We start from the raw sequence: 24450 nt of genomic DNA, 5'->3' as shown, positions 1-24450 counted from the left end.
TTTGCATTTAAAATAACATTGTTGTCAGCTTGCATTTTTTAGTTTAGAGATTAACCAAAGGTCAATTATATTCCTACATCACAAAGTCTGATCTGATGTTCGAATTTCACAAAATAAGATTTACTAGGTTAAGACCCGCGTCCTGCGCGGGATGAACATTATATATATAAATTATTTTATATATTATATGTTTATAGCATATTATGAAATAATAAATATATATTGAATAATTAAAAAGTCATTATCTACTACTTATATAATTAAATTGGTGCAAACATATAAATAAATTTTATGAATCGAAAAAATAGTTTTTCTATTTGATATGATATATAATTAAATTTAAATGATAGTAACATATATATCGTATATTTAAATATTAATATTATTAGATGATGCTTTTTGCTCATATTTTTTTTATCATTTGTATATGTTATAGAAAAAAGTCTAAATTAGTGATAACAAAATTTTCACTGTAGGATTAATGGGTTAAGTAATTTATAATATTTTAAAAAATTAAGTTGTCATTATTTTTTCAAATTTTTTTATCAAAAAAATGTTCAAAGTAAATTTCAAAACTAAGATATTTATGTATTTTTATAGGGCTTATAATTTAATTTAAAATGATACATATATTTATATATCTTTTATTTTTGATATTTATTAAATGAGATTTTCAACTTATATTATTTTTTAATTATTTGTATCATGTCATAACGAAGGTTTTAAATCATAGATCACAAAATTTGAATGTAAAACTTTTAACAGTTTTAGTAGTTTATACTCGTTTTTAAAAATTCAAATTATAATATATAAATAAAAAAATTTATTTTTTATTTGTTATTATATGGTTACTATGATCGTTTAATTTATTTTAATAGCTTAAAATTAAACAAATATAATTATAATACACACTTACTTTTATCAAATCTTTATTATTCAAAATCATTAATTGTCATATATATTTTAGCCACATTAGGCAATTCCGTAATCTTATTTAAGGAAATAATGAAGCACATTAACAATGTATTTATTGTGGTTTAATAAAAAACTTATTATATATTTAGATGGACCAACCTATTTCTTTAAAGATTCTAAAAATCATTCTAGTGATGACATGTGGCTACAAAAAAATATTGCAATGTTTCTCAAATAATATATAGGAGATATCATTAATGTAATTAATGAAAAATAAACTTACAAAATCTTTAACATGATGTTGAACAATATTGCATAAATATTTATAAGGTTGATAAAATGATGTGTAGAACAGTAGAATCTTCATTGTAACAATTCTCATAAATGTTAACATAATAATAAATCAATGAAACTTTTTTTCTTATTATTCTTCTTTCAAAATAAAAACGAGAATTTGCACATAAATAAAATTGTTATCACCTTGTCAGTGAACAATTCTTGCCTTTAATTTCATAAGAGGCTTATTGTAATGACAGAAGAACCAAATGACAACTTATTTTACTTACAAAACGTATCATGACGATGAAGAAGAGAGGTTGTTGGATCAACTGCTTAAATGGGTCTGAAGAAGTGTCCTCGCAGCCAATATAAACCCTGTAAACATTGACAATGAGTTTTTAGAGATAAAATGCGTGTCTGAGATTCGAGACAAAGTGTCAATTTTGAAAAGAGAACAAAGATTTGCCTAGAAACAGAGGAGAAGGTCTAGTGGGTCTGGACTTAAACTCTGGATGAAACTGAACTCCAACATAGAATGGATGATCATGAAGCTCAATCACCTGTTCAAACAAAAAAACATATTTTACAGAGATAGAGCGACCACACAAGACAAGAGATTAGGCAAAAAAAAAGGAAGGATTATGATGCATTATTGATCTTCTTTTTATATTTTTCTGCACCTCAATTCGTTTCCCTGTATCATCTTTGCCCACAAGTCTTAAACCAGCTTCTTCAAGTACTTGAGATACTTCTGGATTCACCTAAACACCAACAATACAAAACACCTCATCATCATTGTGATCAATAGTGCATTAAAAGGATCCACCTTTAACGAAAAGACCAACCTCGTAACGGTGCCTATGCCTTTCGTCTACATAACAAACATCTCCATATCTGGTAAATGGCAGGAGTAAAACAAGATGTTGTCTATGAACGGAAAACTACAAGGAAGATGAATGCAGTTATGCCTTACAGTTTAGAAGTGAGAGAGTCTCGACTTTCTAAATGGGTTCTTCGGGATCCTAGTCTCATTGTACTTCCCATATGCGTTCTTGAGCCCTGTGGTAATGTAAAAAATGAATTGAGAGAATGAACTGAGCGCGTTGATAGGTTGTCTTGTTTAGGAACAATACATACTTCTGGCATGAATATAACAACAGGGTCAGGTGTCTGAGCATCAAACTCCGTGCTATTTGCTCTTTCCAAGCCCAAAACCTGAAACCAATGTCAAGAGAGACTAAGAAGAAGGGAGCTAAAATTGGTTTTAGGCAGGGAAATGAAACATATCAAGTTTCTTACAGATCTGGCAAACTCAATTACAGCAATTTGCATCCCCAAGCAGATCCCAAGATAAGGAACTTTGTTCTCTCTAGCGTATTTTGCTGCTAAAACCATTCCGCTCACGCCACGATCTCCAAAACCACCAGGAACAAGAACGCATTCTGCACTCTGCATTGTAAGAAAAAACAAAGACTATATTGTAAGAAAAGGATGTCTCATTGTACTAGACAAGTGACAAAAAAAAAGGTTTCACCTTCAAGATCTTCCAAGCAGCAGCATGTGCTTCCGGAGTCTGCAAAGGAGACAAGTGATGCTTAGAAGGAAAACAATGGTAGTATAGGCATATAAAAACTCTTGATCCAAAAGATTGAAGAAGAATGAAATATATACAGATTTTTCACTTTCGTCTTCAAGGTCTGAAGCTGCAATCCATTCAATCTGAGGCTTCAATGAACATGCAATGCATGCATGTAGAAGGGCCTGCGCCAAAGAGGAAAATATAAAAGAAAAGAAGGCTAACCAAATTCAGTTCTGTAGAAGAAGACCAAAGTCAAGTTTACCTTAACAACAGACAAATAAGAATCCGTTAGACCAATGTACTTTCCAACCATAGCAATCTTAACCTGACAGATAGTCTCTTTGAATAAGAAAAGGCAAAGGCTCTAAAAGCAAAAGGCAGATAGTACTCACATGATCTGTCAAGTTATCAAAAGTCTCAGCCATCTTAGTCCAGCTATCAAGATCAGGTGCTGTTGCAACGCTGAAATAGATGTGTTTTGTGGGTTACAGCAGAAAGTTTTCCCTTGTGATATCGAAGCAATAAAAGAAATGTGACTATAACCTGGTTAGATTCAGTTGTTTGAGAATCGAGTGATGAGCGTTTTGGTTCTGCAGCAGCAGCAGCAGCACAAATTAAAAATTTACTCAACAACAAAACACACATTACTCTTGTCTTTGGAAGAGCCAAAAAAAGAAAAAAAATGCATCCAACTTACTCGGAGAAGGAGAGGAACATGCCAAATGTTTGGAACATCATGGATATTGAGAATATTAGCAGCCTGCAAATAACAACAACAAGTGATATAAAATCTTAACTGCATCAGTTGAGTAAATCCACAAGGTAGATTTTGGACCAAGTTGTACCGGCACATGACAAAACTGAGACAGTTTTGCCTTTGTAGCTTCCAGTAGTGGCTGCAGAAAAGGAAAAATAAAAATCAAAGGCATGTCAAAGACTCTGCAGTAAGAGTGAGAGGAAGTCTCATAGTTTTCCAAAATATGCAAATTACAACTGATTTTGTTTTTAGTAAGTGATACCTGAGCAGAGCGACATGCCAAAAAGTGAGGAGTCAATCCCAAAGCTCTTAGTTCTCGGACACTGTGTTGTGTTGGCTTTGTTTTCTACATGGACACAAACAAAGTTCAGCACGACTAATCATATCATTTAAAGCACTAATCTAAGTAAGGAAATAGTATACCTGCTCCCCAACAACACCCAGAACAGGAATCAAGCTCACATGGATAAGGCAGAAATTTTCTTGTCCTAGCAAGCGAAATAAGAAGAAATTAAATAGAGAACCACTGAACTAAAGAAAGCCAAGAGGAGGAGGAGGATTCACAGGCTTACCAACCGAGAATGACAATTGTCTCAAGGCCTCGATAAAAGGCATCGACTCTATGTCACCTATCCAATATATCCAGGTAAGGAGGATCTTTAGAAACCGTATAAGTAAAATGGAATCGCAAGTAGCTCTTACCAACAGTGCCTCCCAACTCAATAACACAAACATCGGCTTGGCCTTCTTTTCCATCCACTGGAATAAGAGAGACTGACTCAATCCAGTCCTTGATTGCATCTGTAATGTGTGGAACAACCTTTAAGAAAAAAAAAGAGAAAAAAAGAAGAAGGTAAGCCAATTACAAAAATTTAAAACATGATTTCACTTTTTACCTGAACAGTCTTCCCTAAGTAGTCTCCTTTTCGTTCCTTGTCAAGAACAGACTAGTGAAAGAGAGAAAAGGTTAATCAGGTAAACCCAAAATAAACAGCAACCACATCAAAATCAGTACCTACCTGATATATCTTGCCAGTGGTAATGTTGTTGTCTTTGGTTAGTGTCACATCAAGAAATCTTTCATAGTTCCCCAAATCAAGATCGACCTTGAAAGAGATACGGAGCCATTCTTTAGCAACAACAAAAAAAAAAAATATTTAAAGAAGAGAAGAAAACCTCTCCACCATCGTCGAGTACAAAAACCTCTCCATGCTCAAAAGGGGACATAGTACCAGCATCAGTGTTCAAATACGGATCTGTATGTATGATTCAAATGTAAACAGAGACTAAAGATTCCCAATAAGATCAATACAAAAAAAAAGGATCAAACTTTAACCAATTTTGATGGAGGTAACACGAAGGCCACAAGCTTCAAGGACGACGCCGATACTACTGGCTGTAACGCCTTTGCCAAGCCCACTCACCACTCCTCCAGTCACCAACACGTACTTCATCCCCCTCCCTCCAAAAGAAAAGATGCTCTCTGATGGTCTTGGATTTGGGATTCTCTCATACAAATCTCTTGCACATGTTTATTCTCCCAGGAACAACCAATAGTGAGTTCCCACGTCTACCATACCCTTTTGTTTTTTTTGTTTGTTATATACTTTGATAAATCGCATGCTTGACCTGTATTTTATTTTTCTTTAACAAATCACTCGACTTTGATAAAAAAATATGCATGAATCTACAATTTTTTTTATTATAAACCAATAATTTTAATTTCTTTTATTATAATGTTTGAGTTCCAAACAATGTTTTCATATCCGACTCAAACACATGGTCAAACAAAAAGACTCGACGATCCCTCCATAATTCGTCTATAGTATATGTTAGCATATATAATTTGCTAATATTATTATTTTCTTAAAGTATCTACAGTTCTAAATAAATATACATATATGAGAATCAAAATAGTATAATTTGTCTATTTAGCTTCGTTCTCCATTATTTTCAAATATTTTTTAATGTTTTCAAATTATATATAATTTTAATGATAAAAATATATATTTGAAAATATTTTTCTGAGATAATTTTGTTCTAACAAATTATCAAAAAAATTATTGATATGCTAAGGTTAAAGGATTTTATACACATAAATAGATGGTTTGTTAAGATAATTTTTATACTATGGTATTTCTCACATATTTATAATATCAATTTTATGTACTGAATATTCATTTTAAAACATTTTAAATTTAATTAAAAAAATTCAATATTATTTTAATAAAATTATTGATAGTGTGTAATTTATTGTTTATCAAATGACTCTAAACTGCAAAACAATTATTTCCTCATAAATTATTATATAAAAAGTTATAGTAGGTAATTTTTAGGAAATTGCTTTAAATAAATTTTTAGAATAATAAAATTTGTGGTATGTTTTGAAAAGGAAATGATAAAAGAGAGAGATTATACATGATTTAATTAGTTTTTAGTTTTGAAATATTTTCTAAATTAATTGTTTGGTTGATATTAATTAATTATGTTATCCCGAAATATAGGTGGCATGGCACTGTACTTAATAGTGTAGATATAAAAATGTTTTAAAGAGTGGATTTAGAAAAACTATTGTATTTAAAATTATGGAATGCATACAACTTTCATTTTATTTTATTTTGTCAACTGAGTTATTAACTTATCAAACTATTAATTGAAAACACGTCTAAGTTAAAACTTTATAATGAAAATATTACACTATAAGACAGTTTTTGACTTTTAATAACACTCTAGGGCAGTTTATGCTCCTCACACACTTTCTCTTCCCCCAATACACGTTTCACTTCTTCCAACCCATGAAACAATTGAAATCTAACTAAAACTTAACTAAATAATAAAATAATAAAATAATATTTCTGCAGTAAATAAAAATAATAATTTATGGTTCATTTCTCTCTCTTTATTTCTCTTTCCAACATCAGATACAAATATGGCTTCATGTCTTTGAGAATTGTAAAGTCATCGTTTACTTAACTCAATCATGAAAAGATTTCATATTTATTCTCTTCACTCTTGTTCCCGACCGGCGGTCTCATTGAGGTCACAAATGAGACGGATTGCGAATTTTTAATGACTAGTAAGATGTCACAAAGACCTCTTCTTATTGACTTCTCTTTTTATATATATATTTATAACCTTGTCTTGTTGACCTCTTCTTGTTGTTCATCGAGTTATGTAGTTGAGGAAGTTGGAAGCTACCAGAGATTAGGAAGATGAACTCAAGTAAGTTTCAAGGGTTTATTGATATGTATATCCGTATATTTGAAGAAAGACAAGACTTTGGAGGTTTTACTGATAATATCTTTGAATTATGTGTATTTAGTATTTTTAGAATCTGTGAAGTTTTACTGGTAATGTCTCTGAACTAAATTTATTTAACTTGTGTAGATGAGATGAAGGTGAACCAGCAGAGATGAGTTCTCATCTTAAGATGCTATGTTTGCTGCACACGATTTCACTCAACTATACAAGTTAAGGAGGCAAGAGAATATGAATTTCCAAGCTGAGAGTTTTATAAAACTTATTTGGTGTACAAGTGAACTAATGTACAGTTTTATAAAACTTATTTGGTGTATATGTGAACTATTGTACATGTAAGCTTTTGGAAATTTATGTACACGTGGACATTGAAAATTATGTGTACATGTTTGATAATTATGTGTACAAGTCTGCAAGTTTATGTGTACACATTTCTATAATTAGTATCTACACGATTTTTTAAGTTTTATAGATGTGGGTTTCAGATGTGTATAAGCAAATGTATTTATACAAAGAAAAAAGTTATACAAACACCATTTAAATGTACATCGTTTTAATAATACACTAGATTCTGACCCGCCCTCTCAGAGGGCGGGTATATTTTTTGTTTTACATATTTTTGTAGAAATGTAATTTTTATATTTGTGTCTTTCTTTGTAACCATATTTGGATTTTTTTATAAGCATATTTGTGCTTTTCTATGTAATCATATTTGTGCGAATTTTATTTTTAAATTATTACTAAGAATTTTGATAATTGTATTGAATTAGTGATGTTACATAACTATACACTTGTGCCGTAGCTATTTCACACATTAATTTTTTTATTTTATTCGTAAATAAATAGATATTATTTTTTAAAAAAATAACAAATTATAGTACAATTTTTTATTAATAAAATAGTAATTAAATAAATGAAAATTATATGTTTTTCATTTGAAGTTTCATGATTTGATTTCATATATAAACATAATAACATTATTATTACACATAATAGTACAAATAATATTACATCAAACAAAAAATATTACACATTATAATATGTCATGCAATTTAAAATGGATATTATAAATCAAGGCCCGTGACCCAAATTTGTCTGACTATTATAAAAAAACATATAATTTCGATTTGAAATGCAACAAACATGTATGTTATTTAAACTGCATGGCCCAAAATTTTCTTTAAATACATGTTATAAATCAAGGCTCATGGCGATTATTAGGCAATTTAAGGGGTGGTTACATCAATTTATTAGATTTCGATGCAGTTATACTAAAGCGTATGTATCATTGAAATTTTAAGTTGGACATAACCTTTATTAACTGGTCATGTTGTTGTTTTAGTATAATATATTTTTATAAATACATATATAATGGTTTGTAAAACCATAAAGCCATAATATTTTGTGTTGTCTAATGTCAAATAACTTTATATTCATGATCTTGATATTAAAGAAAAAGAAAAACTTATATACATGATCTCATGATGCTAAAACATATACAAACCTGTTTTCTCGTATATATATTTTATTAAAAAATTTAAATGCAAACTCTTAGCAGTAGAAGCATTTAGACATTTTAACGAAGCTCTTATATCATCAAATACATCTTGAAAGATTAAAGCCCAAACCTAATTTGTCATCCAATAACAAAAACAAAACTTTTTTTGTGCAAAAAAAAAAAAAAAGACGCAAGCGGTGCGCTTCTTCTCACGAACCGTCGCAGCGCCACCACCGAACTTCAGCAAAGCAATCCTGCAATCCTGCAATGAAACCTTCTGACTTTCAATAGATAATATCTATGAGGGCAATGAATAGAAAATGTGAAATTGTGGTTCAACTCGATATTTGTTATAAAGAAAAAAAAACAGTTTTGCACGCAGGTTATGGAGATATCTGAAATTGAAGCTGTTTTTCATAATATGGGTTTAATAGGATGAGTTGAGGAGAAATCAATCACGATCCTTTGATACACGAAAAAAGGCAAATACATAAACCCAACTGTTTTTAATTAAGAGAAACGTAACTGCTTGTAGTTAGATAGAAGATCGTGGTTTATATTAAATAGATTATATATAACTATATAAAAGTTGAATTTTTTTTTTAATAAAATCCAATGGACACTACTTTTATCAATTGGTCACACTGCTGTTTTAATAGTATTTATATGTACACATGTAAAGTGTACACATGTACATAAGTAATTTTTGTACATATACACATATGTACACATGACATATTATCTAACATATTATCTAATTTTTGTGAATATGTATTCATATTAAGTGTCATCATTAGTAATTTTTGACTATTATGATTATCTAACTATTTTAAGAAGTAAAATAATCTATTTGGCGATTTTTATTCGAGCCGGTGGTTTTATTGATAAAACACCTTGAATTCTTGAAAAATAAATCTAAACCGTATCATATTATTTACAAAACGTGATAACTATGAATACTCAGAAATTCGTTTTGAATACTTTTATTCATATTTATATGAAATTGTATTAATTAACTCATCTGACTCAAACTAATAAGATAACCATGGTCCAGTAGTGAAGGATATGTGTACATTCAACATCCTCTCCACTAATGTCCAAAACTTCATTTTTGTCATTTTTTTATATTTTTTCATTAATAGCAAAACCGTAATTTACTCATCTTCCACCTCACAAATTTTTTTAGGGTTTCTGTAAAATTTTCATGGCCGCCAACAATGGTTTCATCTAAAAGCATCAACTGTTGTGTGCCTTCATGTTGTTTTGACAGCGAATCTGTATATATGTTTGCTAGTAATCGATTTCAAACTTTCAACTTTCCAAAACAGAGATATTTCCAAAACTGGGGTTCATTACCAATCCTTCACTGTAATGGTTCGGCTTGTATTCAGACTGGAACTTCTCTGATAACGGAAACAGTCGTGTCTTTTGCATCAATTTCATTTCACCATTTCAAGTTTGAAGCTCATATGTCTCCAGCTATTTGTTTGGTATGGATAAAAAAGAAAGTGACGAACTCCAAAAATGTGGGACCACTTTAGTTCAATAAATGAGTTTAGTTTATAATTGTTCGGTTAAGTTTGGTTTCTAGTTTGGTTTATAGGCACAGAAACTATTTCAGTAGCAAGAAGTGACTCAGAATGTAATAAAAAGATGAAAACTGTCTCTGAATGTAAATCACTCCGTTATAATTTAATGGTGACACCTCATTTAAGCCTCTCTAAACTTGCTGACATAGCCGTCGAGAGAAAAAAAAGAGAGATTTTTTATAGTTTCAAGCCGATGGCAGGAGGCTTCTATAGCTCCGTTATCGGCTTGTTTGATTCGTTCTGCTTCTCTTTCTTTGATTTGATTTACTTCTCGTTACTTGGTTTGTTTGATTGCCAATTTGTTTTAAATCTGGCAAAGTTTTTTATTATTCTTTTGTATGCTTCTTCCAATGTATTTGGAAAGATAAAATTTTCGGTTTAATTGAACCGTTTAGAAAAGGTAATTGACAGATCTACTGCGGATGGTGGCGATGGATCTTACCGGCTTCAATCGTTGATGGTTCTTCATGTGACAGTGATGGAGTTCTTGCTGCAAACTATGGTTACTTCACAAAACAGCATCAAATTATATGGAACGGTAATCTCTTTGACTCTATTATTATCAATAGAGCAATATAAAGAGTTGTCTTATCTCAGTGGCTCCTACTGGAGTATTAAAAATAGAGTGATAATTGTTCTCAATTCATTCTGAAGCATGGTGTTTTTGGATTAATACGAAGATTATCTCCCTTGAGATTCAGCTTCTCCAAAAGCAATATGGAGTTTTTATATGAAAATCTTTAGTCATCCATACGCAAGATTTGTTGTTAGTTTACTTTGGATCTCTACTGGTGTATCCTTTTTTACTTTTTGTTTTGATAATTCTCATTGTTTAGAACTTTTTGATTATAAAACTTAATAATACAATCCAGCGTTAAAAAAAAAACTCGCTGACATAGCTAATGATTAGACAAAATCTTGGATTTAAATAAAATAAAACATTACTATCTTATTCATTTCGTAAACAACCCAATAAGTTAGTCAAATACTATAGAGTAGTTATATCACTAGGCTATTATTATATACAAGTCTAATAACTACTATTATAAAATTATGGGTTTTTAGTAATTAAACCCCTCAACTAAAGATGAATCGTAAAAAAAACCCTCAACTAAAAATCTAGTGAAATAAACCCTCAACTTATAAACCGTTAATATATGTCACCCTCCGTCACGGTTTTTTAGACGGAGGGTAACATATGTTAACGGAACTAAAGTTGAGGGTTTATTTCACAGGATTTAAAGTTGAGGGTTTTTTTTACGATTCATCTTTAGTTGAGGGGTTTAATTACTAAAAATTAACAAACAATATTATGTCAATACAAACTGTAAAATGAGATAGGTGAAACTGTAAAGCCTAATATATAAAATTATTAAAAAACTATATATTATAAATTTCACATATATAAGAACTATATAGCTTTAGGTGAAACTGTAAAGCTTAATATTACCATTTTATAAATATTTATTCTAAATTTTATATACGGGATATATATTGTATTTATAGGTTATAGTTTTTTATAATTTTTTGAATATACATATGGTATTTGTAACATGTTTTATATGATCTATATCTTATTAATGTAGAATATGATATTTATAACATGGTTCATATGATTATTTTGTTAGTTCAAAAAGTTGTTGCAATATATTTTCTATATACTTCCTAATTTCATGTATTTAATATATAAATACTAAAAATGAGATAGGTAGTCAACTAGAGATATTCTCCTTTAGCTTTACTAAAAAAAGATTCTTGCCTTATAAGCACAAGATATTTTTGAAAATTTATTAAACAATATTTTATTTCTTAGCTTATCATGTAGGCTAAATCATTTAAAAAAATCTAACAATTTACTATATATAAGGACCTGCGAGGCCTGCAATATTACGGAACATGATATGCCCGACCCAATACTGCCCCACTACAACCCTTAGAGTACCAGGTCCGCAGTTCATGTTGTACATCGCCATCTATATTCATAACAGAAAAATAAAGTCAACTTTTTATGCTGAACTTTTTATGTTGATAATGTTCGTAATATTAACATTTTTAGAAATACCAATTAAAAAACGATTTGGTATATTTTTGGTGCTTTAAAATAATATCAACTTATATATAGTATATGTTATTTTCAATATTTTTAATAGTATATAACCTAAACTTTGAAAATCATGAGTTTAAATTTAGATTTATATAGTTATACTTGCTTCAAATTCTTGTATTTTTAAATTAATTATTTTTTTTGTTATTTATTTTTTAATTTTCAAAAAATATTAAACATTATGTTAACTTAATATAGTATTTATATTTTTGTAAATTGACCTTATTTGATATTTATTTATATTTTAGTTTGAAATAATTTTTTTTTGGTAATATTAACATTTTTAAAAATAGTAAACTTAAATAATGATTTGTAATACTACGATTGGAGGTTTTAAATCATACTTGGACGCTCTCAATGGCTTATAGCATCAAATTTTATATAGTATACATTAGTTGGTTCATAATATTTTTACTAGGACCGTACTATAAAGTAAAAGAAATAACTAAAACAAAATAAAACTAAACTTTATGACTTACTGAACGCTTTTTATATCTTTTTAACCGAAAATCTAAAAAATTGATTAACAAATCTGAAATCAAACTGATAACCAAATGAGCAGATATGTCTGGCAGTCACCATACTCCGTAACTGCTACATAAACGTGAAACGGCCCACGGTCTATTTAGATGAAAGGACAATGTCTACTTTTGTAAAGGTTATCAATTTGATCACTTAAGTCAACAAAAGTCACATTTAATTCATCCATTTTTGATTCAATGACTTTTTTCCTTTCTTCTTCTTTCCTATCTCTTCCATACACCATATACAATGGGCCTTTTGAATAGAAATTTCAACAGTTGAACACATACAATGAAGTTGTTGAAAACCCAAAAAATCTGATGTGGATTACTCCTTGTTGAAGTTTTTCAACTTGTTGAAGTTTTTCAAATTGTTGAAGTTTTTCAACATGTTGAAACTGCATAGTATGAGACGCATCATAGTGATTTTTTTCAATTTAAACAACATATAAAAAAATCTGATCGAAAGTGGACAATTTTTTTTTTTAAGAAACCAAAGGGATTGTATTGGCACATGTGCACCAATATCATTGGTTTATAGAATTTTATACATTTTTATTAAATCCTAATTATTTGAGATCAATTATTATGTATCAAATAATATTTTTTTATTAAAAAACAATATATCAAAATTTATAATTTTTTGTGGTCTATAAATAGAGATTTGGATCATCTGATTTTGATATCAAAATGGTAACCAAATGAGCAGATACATCAGGCAGTCACAATACTCCTTAACATCTAAGACTACTTACAATAAGGTAGTTGTATACAAATTTGAGAATTTGTACTCCCTACACACCAAATATCCCCTATTTGCACTACATACCTTATATCCCTTCAATTTTCTTCTCATATCATTACCATTTTCTCCCATTTGTGTGGTATCCCACCCTTTTATGTATATTGAGCTAATTTTCTCTACAAATTTTAACTGTTGAATTGCTACACTGGAGCTGTTGAAAAACAAAAGAAAATGACGTGGCTTCAACTCAGTTGAACTAATTGAACCTGTTGAAAGAACAAAAATTGGAACCCACCAACTTCTCTTGCACAATTGTGAACCACACAAATTGGAAAAGGTTTATGGAAATGTTTTTTTTTTGTTGAAAAACAAAATGATTGGATTGACTCATCTGTCATCACATCATTAGTTATGTAGATTTTATAGATTTTTATTTCATCTTCGTTTTTAAGAGCAATTATCCGATACGAAATAACTTTTTTAAAGAAAAATATATATGAAAATTCATAATTTTTGATGCTCTATAAATAGAGACTTGGTTCATTTGATTTGTTTGATTTGAACACGGAAAAAAATTTGTTTGAACTATAAAATTGCTATTATTCTCTCTTTTGTGTCAAATGGATAAAAACAATAATACTTTTAATACTCAAAACTCTACAAATCATCCTTCCAATTATAATAATCCCAACAATTATCAATTTCAAAGTCAATCTTTCAACCAACCCTAAAATATACTAAATTTTGGTTTTCTACTAAATGTTCCTATGGCTTCATCTGTTCCAATTGTCGCTCATACTATGGATCAATGATGCCATATGCCATGTTCCATGATTAAAAATCTTTAAAATTTTATGTGTGTGATTTAAGAGCTTTACTGTTTGTAAATTGATTCTATTGTATCATTTAAGTTATGTGTTTTTATTTGTTGTTTTGTGTGGGTGTATCATGTGTATTTGAAGTTTCATAATTTTATCTGTTTTAATAATATTAATTTTATTTTATTTATTTAAATGTTAGTTAAAATATGAAAAATTTATTAAATTTTATTAAGAATATAAATTATTAAGTTAATTACAATCAAAATTATTATTAATATGTAGTTATTAAATTTAAAGGATAAAAATATGAATTAAAATAGTGGAGTATGGTGTTGAATTTTATTAAACAAAATTATTGGAAGGATTGAAAATGAAGTGGGTGTTGAATAATTAGTTTGAAGGGAGAGAAGATGATGTGGAGTGTTAAAAAGAAAAATAAAAGTGTTGAATTATTCACCATCGTAGATAGCCTAAGTAACCGACGAAAACGATACAATTAGACTTTTAGTGTTATTTATTTTACTAAAGGTTAATAAGAAAATATAAGAACAATTCTTTCAAAGAACCTAACAAAAATAATAAAATAATAAAAAATTAGAAAAATAAATTTTATTTTTATTATTTTCGAATAATACATATTTGAATTTGAAATTTTTTATTTTCTATTTTTTCCAAAAAAGATTTTATTTTGAAATCTGAAAATTCTTTTTGAAACTATTTTCAAAATTTTTATTTTAATTTTTTTATTAATTGGTTATTTAGGTAGGGTCATCTTTGATAATGTTTTCAAAATATAATTACTATTTTAAAGTTAAGTAAATGATGTAATTTGTGTTAATGAAATGATTAATTTCGTATTAAAAAGAGGTATATTTGAACAAATTTATAGATCCAAAGTACAAGAAAAAAATTCATTCCTAAATATGGTCTAATTTGGGAAAAATGGGTATTCTATTCCCCAACTATTTGAAAACAGCACATTTAATACAGTATTGCTCGCGCAAAATTATTCCCAAACTAATTATTGACTATACAAAATTGGACTTGAAATAGTCAACCATTAAAGTTTAAACAGAAAACTAACGCTTTATGTCCAATGTTTAACGGTTGATTATTTCACGTCTAATTTTGCATAGTCAACAATTAGTTCATGAATAATTTTGCGCAAGCAATACTTGAATATTAAATGTGCTGTTTTCAAATAGTTGAGGAGCAAAACACTATATTTTTATTATGATCCATATGAATTTACAAATAGAATATCAATCAATTTCTTAAAATTTGAGTTAAGAAAATTTATCAAATTGGATGAAACTAAATATACCCTTCTAAGATTCCTTTTTGGAAACATCTTTGTAATGTTTATCTGAGAAATCTAGATTAAAAATCCATTAACAAATATATATGTATCGTGTAGCTTATGTTCAACATATATTGATCTAAAACAGATATCCAAAACCATCTATCGATGATCTTACACACATGAAATACACAGATGTTATATCTAGCGCAGGTAATATTAGATATTTTTGAAGTACTTATATATAACATAAATGTGTATAAGCTTTCACATATTTAAATATTATATGTCCTTAAAATTAACAAAGAATATAGTAAAATCACTTATATATATTGTTATGAATCTGTGCATTTTTATTCTCCGAAAATTTGAACAAACCAGCACATTTAATACTCAAGTATTGCTTGCACAAATTTATTCCCGAACTAATTATTGACTACACAAAATTGGGTTTGAAATAGTCAATCGTTAAAAACTGAACGAAAATCGTTAAGTTTTTGTTTACATTTTAACAGTTGACTATTTCAATCTAATTTTGCAAGTGAACAATTAATTCGGAAATAATTTTGCGCAAGCAAGTATTTCAAAGTTAAGTAAATTATGTTAAATTATGTTATTCGTTTAATGAAAGGGTTAATTTCGTATTAAAAAAGAGGTATTTTTGAACAAATTTATAGACCCAAAAATACAAGTGAAAAAATTCATTCCTAAATATGGCCCAATTAGCCAATTTTCCTCAACAACCATTATTGTTTTGCATCTCATAAACATATATATACACTCTATAAATGTTGAACACGGCGAGGCAATAGTTTAATCAGATCTTAAATATTTCCCAGAGACTGAGAACAACGACAACCAATAAAACATGTAATCAACAACAACCAGAAACGACACTTTGTCTTTTTTTTTCTTCATCTTGGTGATGCTTCACTTCCATCTTGCTTTATCACAGAACACAAAACTTGTCTTGAGATGTAACTTTCAAGCTCCTTAGATACTTCAGTTAGCTTCAAGTCAAAGTTACTCCTGTATTTTTGTTTGGGGGATGGTACAGTGGTAGAAGAAGAGCCTGAGAACCTTCTTCGTGGGCTAGAGAACTTCGCTGGTGAGACATGAAGTTTAACTGCTTCAGGTATTGATGGTTGTAACACACTGTTGTTATTGTCTGGATCTAACAAAAGTCCAAACTTCGTCTCTAGTGGAAGTGGCTTAAGTGAATCTTCTCCGGACTCGGAAACCGGTTTAGTCTTCCTCAGTCTCTCCCTTGCTTTCTCAGCTGCTTGTAGCGCCTTTTCACTGCTTAGAGTGATCAGTTTCCATGGGTTTATGGTTACATGAAAGCCCGGTTTCTTGTTGATCAGCGTGGAAGAAGGTGAACGCCCATCTCCTTCTACTTTTATGGATAGTCTCTTCTGATGATTCTGCCAATTAAAAAAAAAACACAGAATATAATCTTTGAAAATGTGCCAACAAAAGAAGCACAAAAGAGTTATGATCTCTTCGGTTATATTCACCTCATTAGTTTTACTGCACATGAACTTGGAGATTAATGTTTGTCTTGGTCTTTCAGGTGAATCAAAATCTGAGCTTTCATCTGAAGATGAATCCAATTCATCAAAAGGGTCCACTTCTGTAAACTGATTCTCCTCCCTCATTGCTAATATATAGTCATATGTTCTCATCCCCTGGCAAGTATTTGAGCACTAAAATGTCAAAAGAAAGAAAACTACAAACAGAATCATTCTGCTAGCTAGGAAACTGTAAGAGTTAACCTTTCTTATGAGAACCACATGGAAGAGGAAAAGCTGTCCCATAGCTGCCGAGCCATAGGCCGTTAACAAAACCAACATAACCTGTTAAAAAAATATAAACTTGATAAGCATAAAGAAGCTGAATTAGCTTTAATGAGAGAGAAGCACATGTATAAAGAAAGAAACTATACAGATATTGTAGCAAGAACCCATCTAGGGAACTCTACATGTAGCCTTCTCTTCAATTCGGTTTCGACCCCTTTCTTGTCCACAAAACATCTGACAAATACGGCAACAGCTGTTCCCCCTTCAATCATTAGCTGTTGCAACAACAAAAAAGCCAGTCAATATCATAAACGTCAAGTAGTTGAAAAGAGAGAGAGGCAATACACACACACCATGAGCAAGACGAAAACCATCAGGAGTATGAAAGTGGTGTAATTCCTTTTCCCAACGCAGTTGTTAAGCCACTAATTTACACAAAAGAGAACTTTTATATATATCAGTGGTGACAAGAGTATTATCAAGAAAAAAAAGAAAAGAAACATACACTGCAATGGTGATCAAACCCTTCAACACACCGGTTACATGTCCTGCAGTGCTTACTGCTGCGTTTAACCTAGAAGAACAATCAATATAAAGCATTAGCCCCTCTCACATACATAACGTCAATATACACACACATTACGTTACCTCTAAATCACAAAGTGAGCAATAAGAGATATCATCTTCCTCCTCTTTAGGGTCAGGTGTAACAGCGTCATCTTTCATGACAAGTGGAAACGGAAGAAGCGGTTCAAGCTGCACGCTGCTTTTCCACGGATCCAAATACGTCCGTCTTATAAAGTTCCTCAAGATCTTCCTCTCTAGCCTCCTGAAGAACCTCACAACGACTTGGCTCAAAACTACCTTCACTCTCAGCTTCATCAGCACTCCTTTCGATTTCGCCCTTCTCCTCTTCTTAGCACTAGTCTTATCCGTAGGATCAATCGCCGTGCACCTAACGAACAGAGCTATAACCGAACCCGCCTTCAAAACAACAAAAACCCTCAATCACTTTCGAGATTCTATTACAACAAAACAACTTTCTTTTTTTAACTTACCACAAAAGAGAAGAGCGAGAGAAGCGTGATGATAGCTATTCGATTCCCGAGGAAGAAGCCGAGGAAGACATAGAAAGATGCGACCAGAGCACTAAAGATAACAGCTCCTACGATCTGCACCAAAGCTCAAAAAAGATATTCAGCTCGATAGATCAAGAAGAAAGAGATTGATTGATCTCTAAACCTGTAATGTGTGAAAGGGTCTTTGCCAGCCATGGCGCCGTCTCGTCATGGTAGATCTTAGCCGCAAGCTAATAGATCTTACTACTCCACACCTTCACGAGCTTATAGATATGAACAAGACAAAAAGACTTTTGTAATAATTAATTAAATTTAATAGTTTTTGTCTTCTCAGGATGATCATGATGATACCACCCAACGGTCGGGTTTTCGAAATTTGAAGTAACGCTCGGATCTTTACTTTTAGCGATTGGACGGCTGTTGTTAATTGGGCCTTTTAACATGACTGTTTCAGTTTGGCCCATTTATGTTTTGAAACGATATTAGGCTTCTGTAGAATCCAAATAATCCAAGTGCAATAGCGGATAGGGGCAGACACGATATCCGAAATCTCATTCGAACCCGATCCGAAAAATCCGAAAGGAAATCCAAACCGAAGTAACAGAATATCCGAATATGTATTTAGGAAAGATTGGATATCCGAACCCGAACGGGTAATATCCGAACCCGAATGAATATCCGAAAATAACCTATAACTAACCTTATATTTCTAGTTTACATCTCTCATTTTATATAAAATATTTATATTTATACTACACATATTTTAAGTTCATATGATATACATACAATTACGGAAAACATGATTTGCTGTTCACCTAAAATACATGTCAATTTTTTTATTTCAAGAATTAACAAAAAGTTACATCCAAATTTAAAAACAATAACTAAATTAATATCTTTGTAGTTTCAAAAAGTTATGTCCAAATCTATTAACCATTTAATATATTAAAAATAAAAAATTAGTTAAGTGAAAGTTATATTTTTAAATACAAGAAATTTGAGAAATAAAAATTTAATTTTGTTTTTTTTTCAAAATCTAAATATCCAAACCCTATCCGAAATAACCGAACCAGAACTAAAAATATCCGAACCCGGCTCGAAATACAAAAATAGCCGAATGGATTCTACACCTCTATACCGAAATACCCGACCGAACCCGAACCCAAACGTGTTTGTTTTCGTCAAAGAGACGTCTCTGTTTGATTCTGTTTTGGTGTGTGGGATCCGGACTTTGCCAAATGTTAGTAAGGATTATGAAGTTTGTGTCTACGGGTTCTCGAATTTTGGTTGAGTCCTTTTGGCTCTTTCGGGATTACATGATGCAGTTGTGGTGTGTGAATGATACATGGTCACGATTACGGCGGCAAATTATATTCGCGACTCTAGTTCCACTATTGCTGCAATGGTTTTTGGGTCAAACTGAGATGTACTCGACATGTAGTACCATTACTCAGGCCATCCACTTATTCAACAAAAGAAAGGATGGTGATGATAGATTATGGAGTGCAATGATCCCAGGATATGCACATTACGGAAACACTGACAGAGAAAATGAAACATTTGATAAAATGCAGAGAGCCAAGGTGACACTTAATGAAGTCACTTTCCTTGGTCTTTTATCTGCTTTTTCACATGTTGCCTTGTGGCACCGAGGCAGAAGACGGTGCGTTATTCTGGCTTATCAAGGCTCTTTATTATTCTTTGATGAAGATTTCAAGACTGGAATGTAGAATCAAGGCTGTTGTTATGAAGAATAATATGTTATTGATGGATTGTATCAGAGTTATGGAAAGGTCGACACTGGTAGAGACTAATTGATATCATATAGTCATTCTTTCAGGACTAGTATTAGACCCAATGGGTTTTACTAGTACGATCAAGGAACCGCCTCACGATACAGAAAGGCTGAAGTATAGTATTGGAGAAAAATGGTATTTGAAGATATACAACTACGAATACACATACTCGTTAGCGAATAAAACGTTCTGGTCAAGAACGCATCGTGAATGTTATTTCTTTGTACATTTTCAGCATATGGCTCACATATCTGCTTGTGTAATAATTTACGTTCTATAGTTCTGTATGACTTCAACTTTGTAATTTTGATACGGGGATGATTGGTTGGGGCTGTAGATGCTCTGGACAGCCAAAATTTAGTCTACAGCTATATATCTCAACCAATCAAGCTTTGCTTTCCTTAAAAAAATCACAGCAAAAAATTCTCTGCAAAATCAAAATATGGCTGTAAAGAGCTTTATTTCCAGAGCAAAAAATTAGTGCTTTAGAAATCTACAGCAAGAAAAGCTACAGCAAATAAATCTACAGATTAAATTCTACAGCAAAAAATATAAAGCTACAGCACTTACCAATCATCCCCATAAAATATAATTCAATAAAATTTCAGTCGAAAAAAATAAAATAAAGGTGATTATTAACCATTTTAATTAATCGCCAAAATAGAAAGCATTACAAGAGTAAAGGGACTATAGTGCAATCCGTAGTAAAATATAATTCTTAAATTAACTAAAAAAGATAAACGGAACCCCTGAATTGTTTCTTCTCCCAGCCGCCGCTGTGCCGAATCGCCGTCGCGTTGTACCGCCACAATAGCTCGTAGATGGCTTACAGAGGAGGACGAGGAAGAGGAAGAGGTGGGTTTGGTGGGTTTGGCGTTGAGTATGCAAAGGCAGAACCTTTTGTTATTTTCCCTGTAAGTTCAAAACCTTATGCTTTGATTCATCTCCTCTCCTCTCCTTTCATCTTATGATTCAAGGGCTGAACCTTCTGTTGCAGGACATTACCTTACCTGACCGTAAATCAATCTCAGACGATACCCAATTACTTAAGAACTTCAATTTTTTTGAGAGGTTCTGGAAAAGTTCGCCTTACCACTTAGGCGATGGTGTTTCAAAGAAAGGTATCTTCTTACTACAAAACAAAAAAAAAACAACTCTCTTAGATTAGATAGCAGTTTGTAATCTTAAGAGGTTTGGTCTTTTTTTTTTTTTGGTTATTCAGAGAGTGAGAGTTTAGACATTGAGAGGTTCTCAGACACGTTGAAGCCAAAGAAGAAGAAGTCTAATGAGCGGGGATCTTTCTATGACTATCTTGTTCTTAGACCTGATAACTTCCCAAAAGAACTTCTTGGAGGTTTGAAACTAATCTTCTTCTTTTTTAGTTTAGATTCTTCTTGTAAGTTTACTGTTTGATCATTTGCAATCTTTTCAGATACTAGGAGAGAACGGCCTGTGAAGAGAGCAAGATGGACTCAGGACGCAGGTAACTTTGTTGTCTTTATTAGCTTCAACAATGTTTTACACATAAAGAAAGAAACTCAAAGTTTATGTCTGTTTTTGTAGATCTGCAGAAGTTGGAGGCCTTGGAGAAGCTTGAAGCAAAGCTTAAGGTATAACAAACACAGTTTACAGTTCAACAAGTCCTTGATTGTTCGTTTTTTTTGGTTTATAGGCTGAAGGCAAGGAAGAGAATGAAGAAGGAGAAGGTGATGAAGAAGTTGAGGAATCTGAGGGAGAAGATTCTGAAAATGGAGATTATGATCAGGTTCTTCTTATTCTTTTGCAACTAATTGGTGAAATGATGTCAACTCTTCTGGCTCTGAAGTTTAGTTAAAGTTTCTTCTTCTTTTATGTTTTCTTTTTGTAGAATAAAGACTTTGATGATGATGACGACGATTATAACGAGCCGGAGGATAACGATAGTAAGCATATATCTCATCTTTACACTCTGAAGATCATACACTTGCAAACTTAGAGAAATGATTCTAACTAACTTTGTGTCTCTCTTTTCTTGTCAACAGATGAAGACGTATATATTTAAAGCTTCTTCTTATTTGTCTTCCCAAAAAAGGATCAAGTTTTGAGAACAAGAGATAGTTAAAACTCAATTATTGCTTCATACAAATCACCTTCAAACCCTCTTAGAATAATACTACTCCTTCCGTTTTTTAATATAAGTCGTTTTAAGGTTATGCACGTAGATTAAGAAAATCATTTATTTCTTACATTTTCGAAACAAAAACATCATTAATTATTTATTTAACCATAATTCAACCAATAGAAAAATAGAAGATATATTATCATTAGTCAGACAACATTAATTATTAATAAATGTTACATAGAAAACCAAAAACGACATATAATTTGGAACAAAAAAATTTTTCTAAAACGACTTATATTGAAAAACAGAGGAAGTATAATCTACCAATTGTTCCTTTCCTTCAGTTTTTTTTGTTGCTTTTTAATATATCGTCAGCCTCAATAAAAATTGTTGAAGGATTAGTTTTGTTTCCACTTCAAATCACAACAGAAACTAAAATAGTCGTTAAAAAAACCAGAAAAATTACAGACTCTAGGTAGGTCCTAATAAAAGAGCTCTACTGCTTTGGACCTTTGTTTTCGTCAAACAACTCTGCCTTTCACCTTAGTCGAATAAAACAATTGGTTTGGTTTGGTTTTGTATAGTACATCAACCAATCCGCAACAGTACAAAACGCGTTAGGTTAGGTGTCTTTTGGTGCAGATTCTTCGGAATTGTCAAGTCTCTCACTTCTCATTACTCTGATCTTAATAATCAAAGGAGAAACAAATGATCAGAATCCGAACCTACAAACCAAATGACATCGTATATGTTAAATTCAGTTATTTTCCTTTGATATTTTGGATGGGTTCACAAGGTAAAAGATGACCACAAAATATGTTATTAATTATGAACTTTAATGCTGTTCTTTTAGACTTACCTAGTTGTTGATTTGTCTTTTCATGTTTCGTGCGTTCCTTACAACATGAAATGGAAACAAGCAGCATGAGGTTCTTCTTACGAATGTTGCTATATTGGAGTCAACAAGCAGCGATGTCGGGCTTGCGAATCAACATAGCAAAGTCCAGAGTCTTTGCAGCGGGACGAGGGAAGTCGGTCCTTGAGGGTGCAACAAAAGGCTCAGGTCTCTCCATCTCTGCTCTACCTATTAAGTACCTTGGTCTCCCTTTCACCACTAAAATAATGGCTAGAACCGACTACGAACCTCTCATAACAAAGATTAGGAACCGGCTCCTGTCTTGGACGAGTAAGGCCCTATCTTATGCGAGACGTTTAATTTTCATAAAGTCAGTCATCGCAAGCACTACAAACTTCTGGTACACAGCTTTCTGTCTTCCGCAGAGCTGCATTGATGAGATTGAAAGCATGTGTTCTGCTTTTCTTTGGAATGGATCACCAAACATAACGTCAAAGGCCGAAATTGCGTGGGATGATGTGTGTACTCCTTATGAAGAGGGAGGATTGGGAATTCGTCGTATCCAGGAGGTGAGTACAGTTTTCTCGCTGGAACTTATTTGGCGCTTATTTGCGCAAACAAAGTCTTTTTGGGTCATCTGGGTAAAGAGGAACTTACTGCATGATGAGACGCTATGGGATGCAAAGGACACATGGCTTGGTTCTTGGGCATGGCTGAAGTTTCTGAGGTTTCAGTCCTTGGCAAAAGAGTTCTTACGGATGGACGTTAAAGATGGTTGTACTATGCGGTTCTGGTCAGATATGTGGTTCCCTGAGGGCAGGCTGATTGAGATCACTGGTGAATTTGGCACACAGATGCTGGGCATCAAAAAGGATTTGAGAATCTGCGAAGTTCTTAGGGATGATGAATGGAAGTTCTGCAGTTGTCGTGATAGACTGATCCAAAGCTTGGTGGCTGAGATACATGCGTTCCAGTTAAAGCTTACTGATGGAAGAGATGAAGTGTTATGGAAGCGGGGTAATGGAGAGTATGGTACCAAATTTGTTTCATCTAAAACTTGGCATCAAATCAGGCAGCGCAAGGAGAAGGTTCAGTGGAGTAAGATTTTTTGGTTCCCTCAAGGGGTTCCTCGCTATGCATTCATCACTTGGCTTGCGATCAGAGATAGACTCTCTACGGGTCATCGATCAAGCAAATGGGGCAGCCGCAACACTGTCTCTACTGTGGTGAGCCGGATGAGACTAGAGACCATCTCATTTTTGCATGTCCTTATACATTCACACTTTGGCTGAAGATGGTAGGTAGCCTGTTTGAGGCTGATCCAGACCCAGGCTGGAACACCACACAGTCTCACGTGATGACGAGATCCTACGATCGCCTCACTTTTATCCTCCTGCGACTAGTTTTGCAAGTTACAGTATACTATATCTGGCGCGAGCGCAATGAAAGAAAG

General features: G+C 31.9%; 3 protein-coding genes and 1 long non-coding RNA gene across 4 annotated transcripts; 2 read left to right on the top strand and 2 right to left on the bottom strand.

Annotated features, from left to right (window-relative positions):
* Positions 1–1318: 1318 nt before the first annotated feature.
* LOC106412810 (CTP synthase-like) lies at positions 1319–5127 on the bottom strand. Its single transcript, XM_022719188.2, has 22 exons — positions 4867–5127; positions 4707–4786; positions 4550–4636; positions 4427–4477; positions 4233–4350; positions 4103–4159; positions 3954–4018; positions 3793–3876; positions 3619–3669; positions 3471–3533; positions 3317–3363; positions 3166–3235; positions 3036–3098; positions 2866–2955; positions 2729–2767; positions 2494–2643; positions 2332–2409; positions 2168–2253; positions 2040–2088; positions 1875–1955; positions 1661–1754; positions 1319–1569 (listed from the first exon to the last, which is right to left on the bottom strand). Exons 1-22 carry the CDS (start codon positions 4982–4984, stop codon positions 1520–1522), a joined length of 1671 nt encoding a protein of 556 aa, XP_022574909.2. The 5' UTR covers positions 4985–5127; the 3' UTR covers positions 1319–1519.
* Positions 4967–7166, top strand: LOC106423230. The gene is made up of 3 exons (XR_007322875.1): positions 4967–5086; positions 6709–6752; positions 6918–7166. It is a non-coding gene; the product is annotated as an uncharacterized LOC106423230 (long non-coding RNA).
* A 9009-nt stretch (positions 7167–16175) lies between these two features.
* On the bottom strand, positions 16176–18601 carry LOC125586365 (protein S-acyltransferase 18). Its single transcript, XM_048756402.1, has 9 exons — positions 18408–18601; positions 18224–18337; positions 17814–18149; positions 17671–17739; positions 17519–17590; positions 17312–17440; positions 17142–17222; positions 16884–17054; positions 16176–16790 (listed from the first exon to the last, which is right to left on the bottom strand). The coding sequence occupies exons 1-9, from the start codon at positions 18453–18455 to the stop codon at positions 16281–16283; spliced, it is 1530 nt and encodes a 509-aa protein (XP_048612359.1). The 5' UTR covers positions 18456–18601; the 3' UTR covers positions 16176–16280.
* Positions 18602–20730: 2129 nt separating this feature from the next.
* On the top strand, positions 20731–22232 carry LOC106423224 (DNA-directed RNA polymerase III subunit rpc31-like). Its single transcript, XM_013864013.3, has 8 exons — positions 20731–20954; positions 21038–21161; positions 21263–21394; positions 21473–21523; positions 21604–21650; positions 21713–21805; positions 21908–21962; positions 22062–22232. The coding sequence occupies exons 1-8, from the start codon at positions 20862–20864 to the stop codon at positions 22079–22081; spliced, it is 615 nt and encodes a 204-aa protein (XP_013719467.1). The 5' UTR covers positions 20731–20861; the 3' UTR covers positions 22082–22232.
* The last annotated feature ends 2218 nt before the right edge of the window (positions 22233–24450 follow it).

Source organism: Brassica napus, chromosome A2, assembly GCF_020379485.1.
Source record: "Brassica napus cultivar Da-Ae chromosome A2, Da-Ae, whole genome shotgun sequence".
Lineage (NCBI taxonomy): Eukaryota > Viridiplantae > Streptophyta > Magnoliopsida > Brassicales > Brassicaceae > Brassica > Brassica napus.
Note: the sequence above shows the minus strand (reverse complement) of the source record. Positions and strands in the feature narration are given on the sequence as shown.

Coding starts and splice junctions, on each gene's coding strand:
- LOC106412810 (XM_022719188.2), bottom strand. CDS start 4,984: ATGAAGTACGTGTTGGTGACTGGAGGAGTGGTGAGTGGGCTTGGCAAA. Junction 3,236..3,316: donor AAACAACTGAATCTAACCAG/GTTATAGTCACA, acceptor CATCTATTTCAG/CGTTGCAACAGCACCTGATC. Junction 2,410..2,493: donor TAATTGAGTTTGCCAGATCT/GTAAGAAACTTG, acceptor CATTGGTTTCAG/GTTTTGGGCTTGGAAAGAGC.
- LOC125586365 (XM_048756402.1), bottom strand. CDS start 18,455: ATGACGAGACGGCGCCATGGCTGGCAAAGACCCTTTCACACATTACAG. Junction 18,150..18,223: donor TCTCGCTCTTCTCTTTTGTG/GTAAGTTAAAAA, acceptor GTTGTTTTGAAG/GCGGGTTCGGTTATAGCTCT. Junction 17,055..17,141: donor ATGTGGTTCTCATAAGAAAG/GTTAACTCTTAC, acceptor AATACTTGCCAG/GGGATGAGAACATATGACTA.
- LOC106423224 (XM_013864013.3), top strand. CDS start 20,862: ATGGCTTACAGAGGAGGACGAGGAAGAGGAAGAGGTGGGTTTGGTGGG. Junction 21,524..21,603: donor AAGATGGACTCAGGACGCAG/GTAACTTTGTTG, acceptor CTGTTTTTGTAG/ATCTGCAGAAGTTGGAGGCC. Junction 21,806..21,907: donor AAAATGGAGATTATGATCAG/GTTCTTCTTATT, acceptor TTCTTTTTGTAG/AATAAAGACTTTGATGATGA.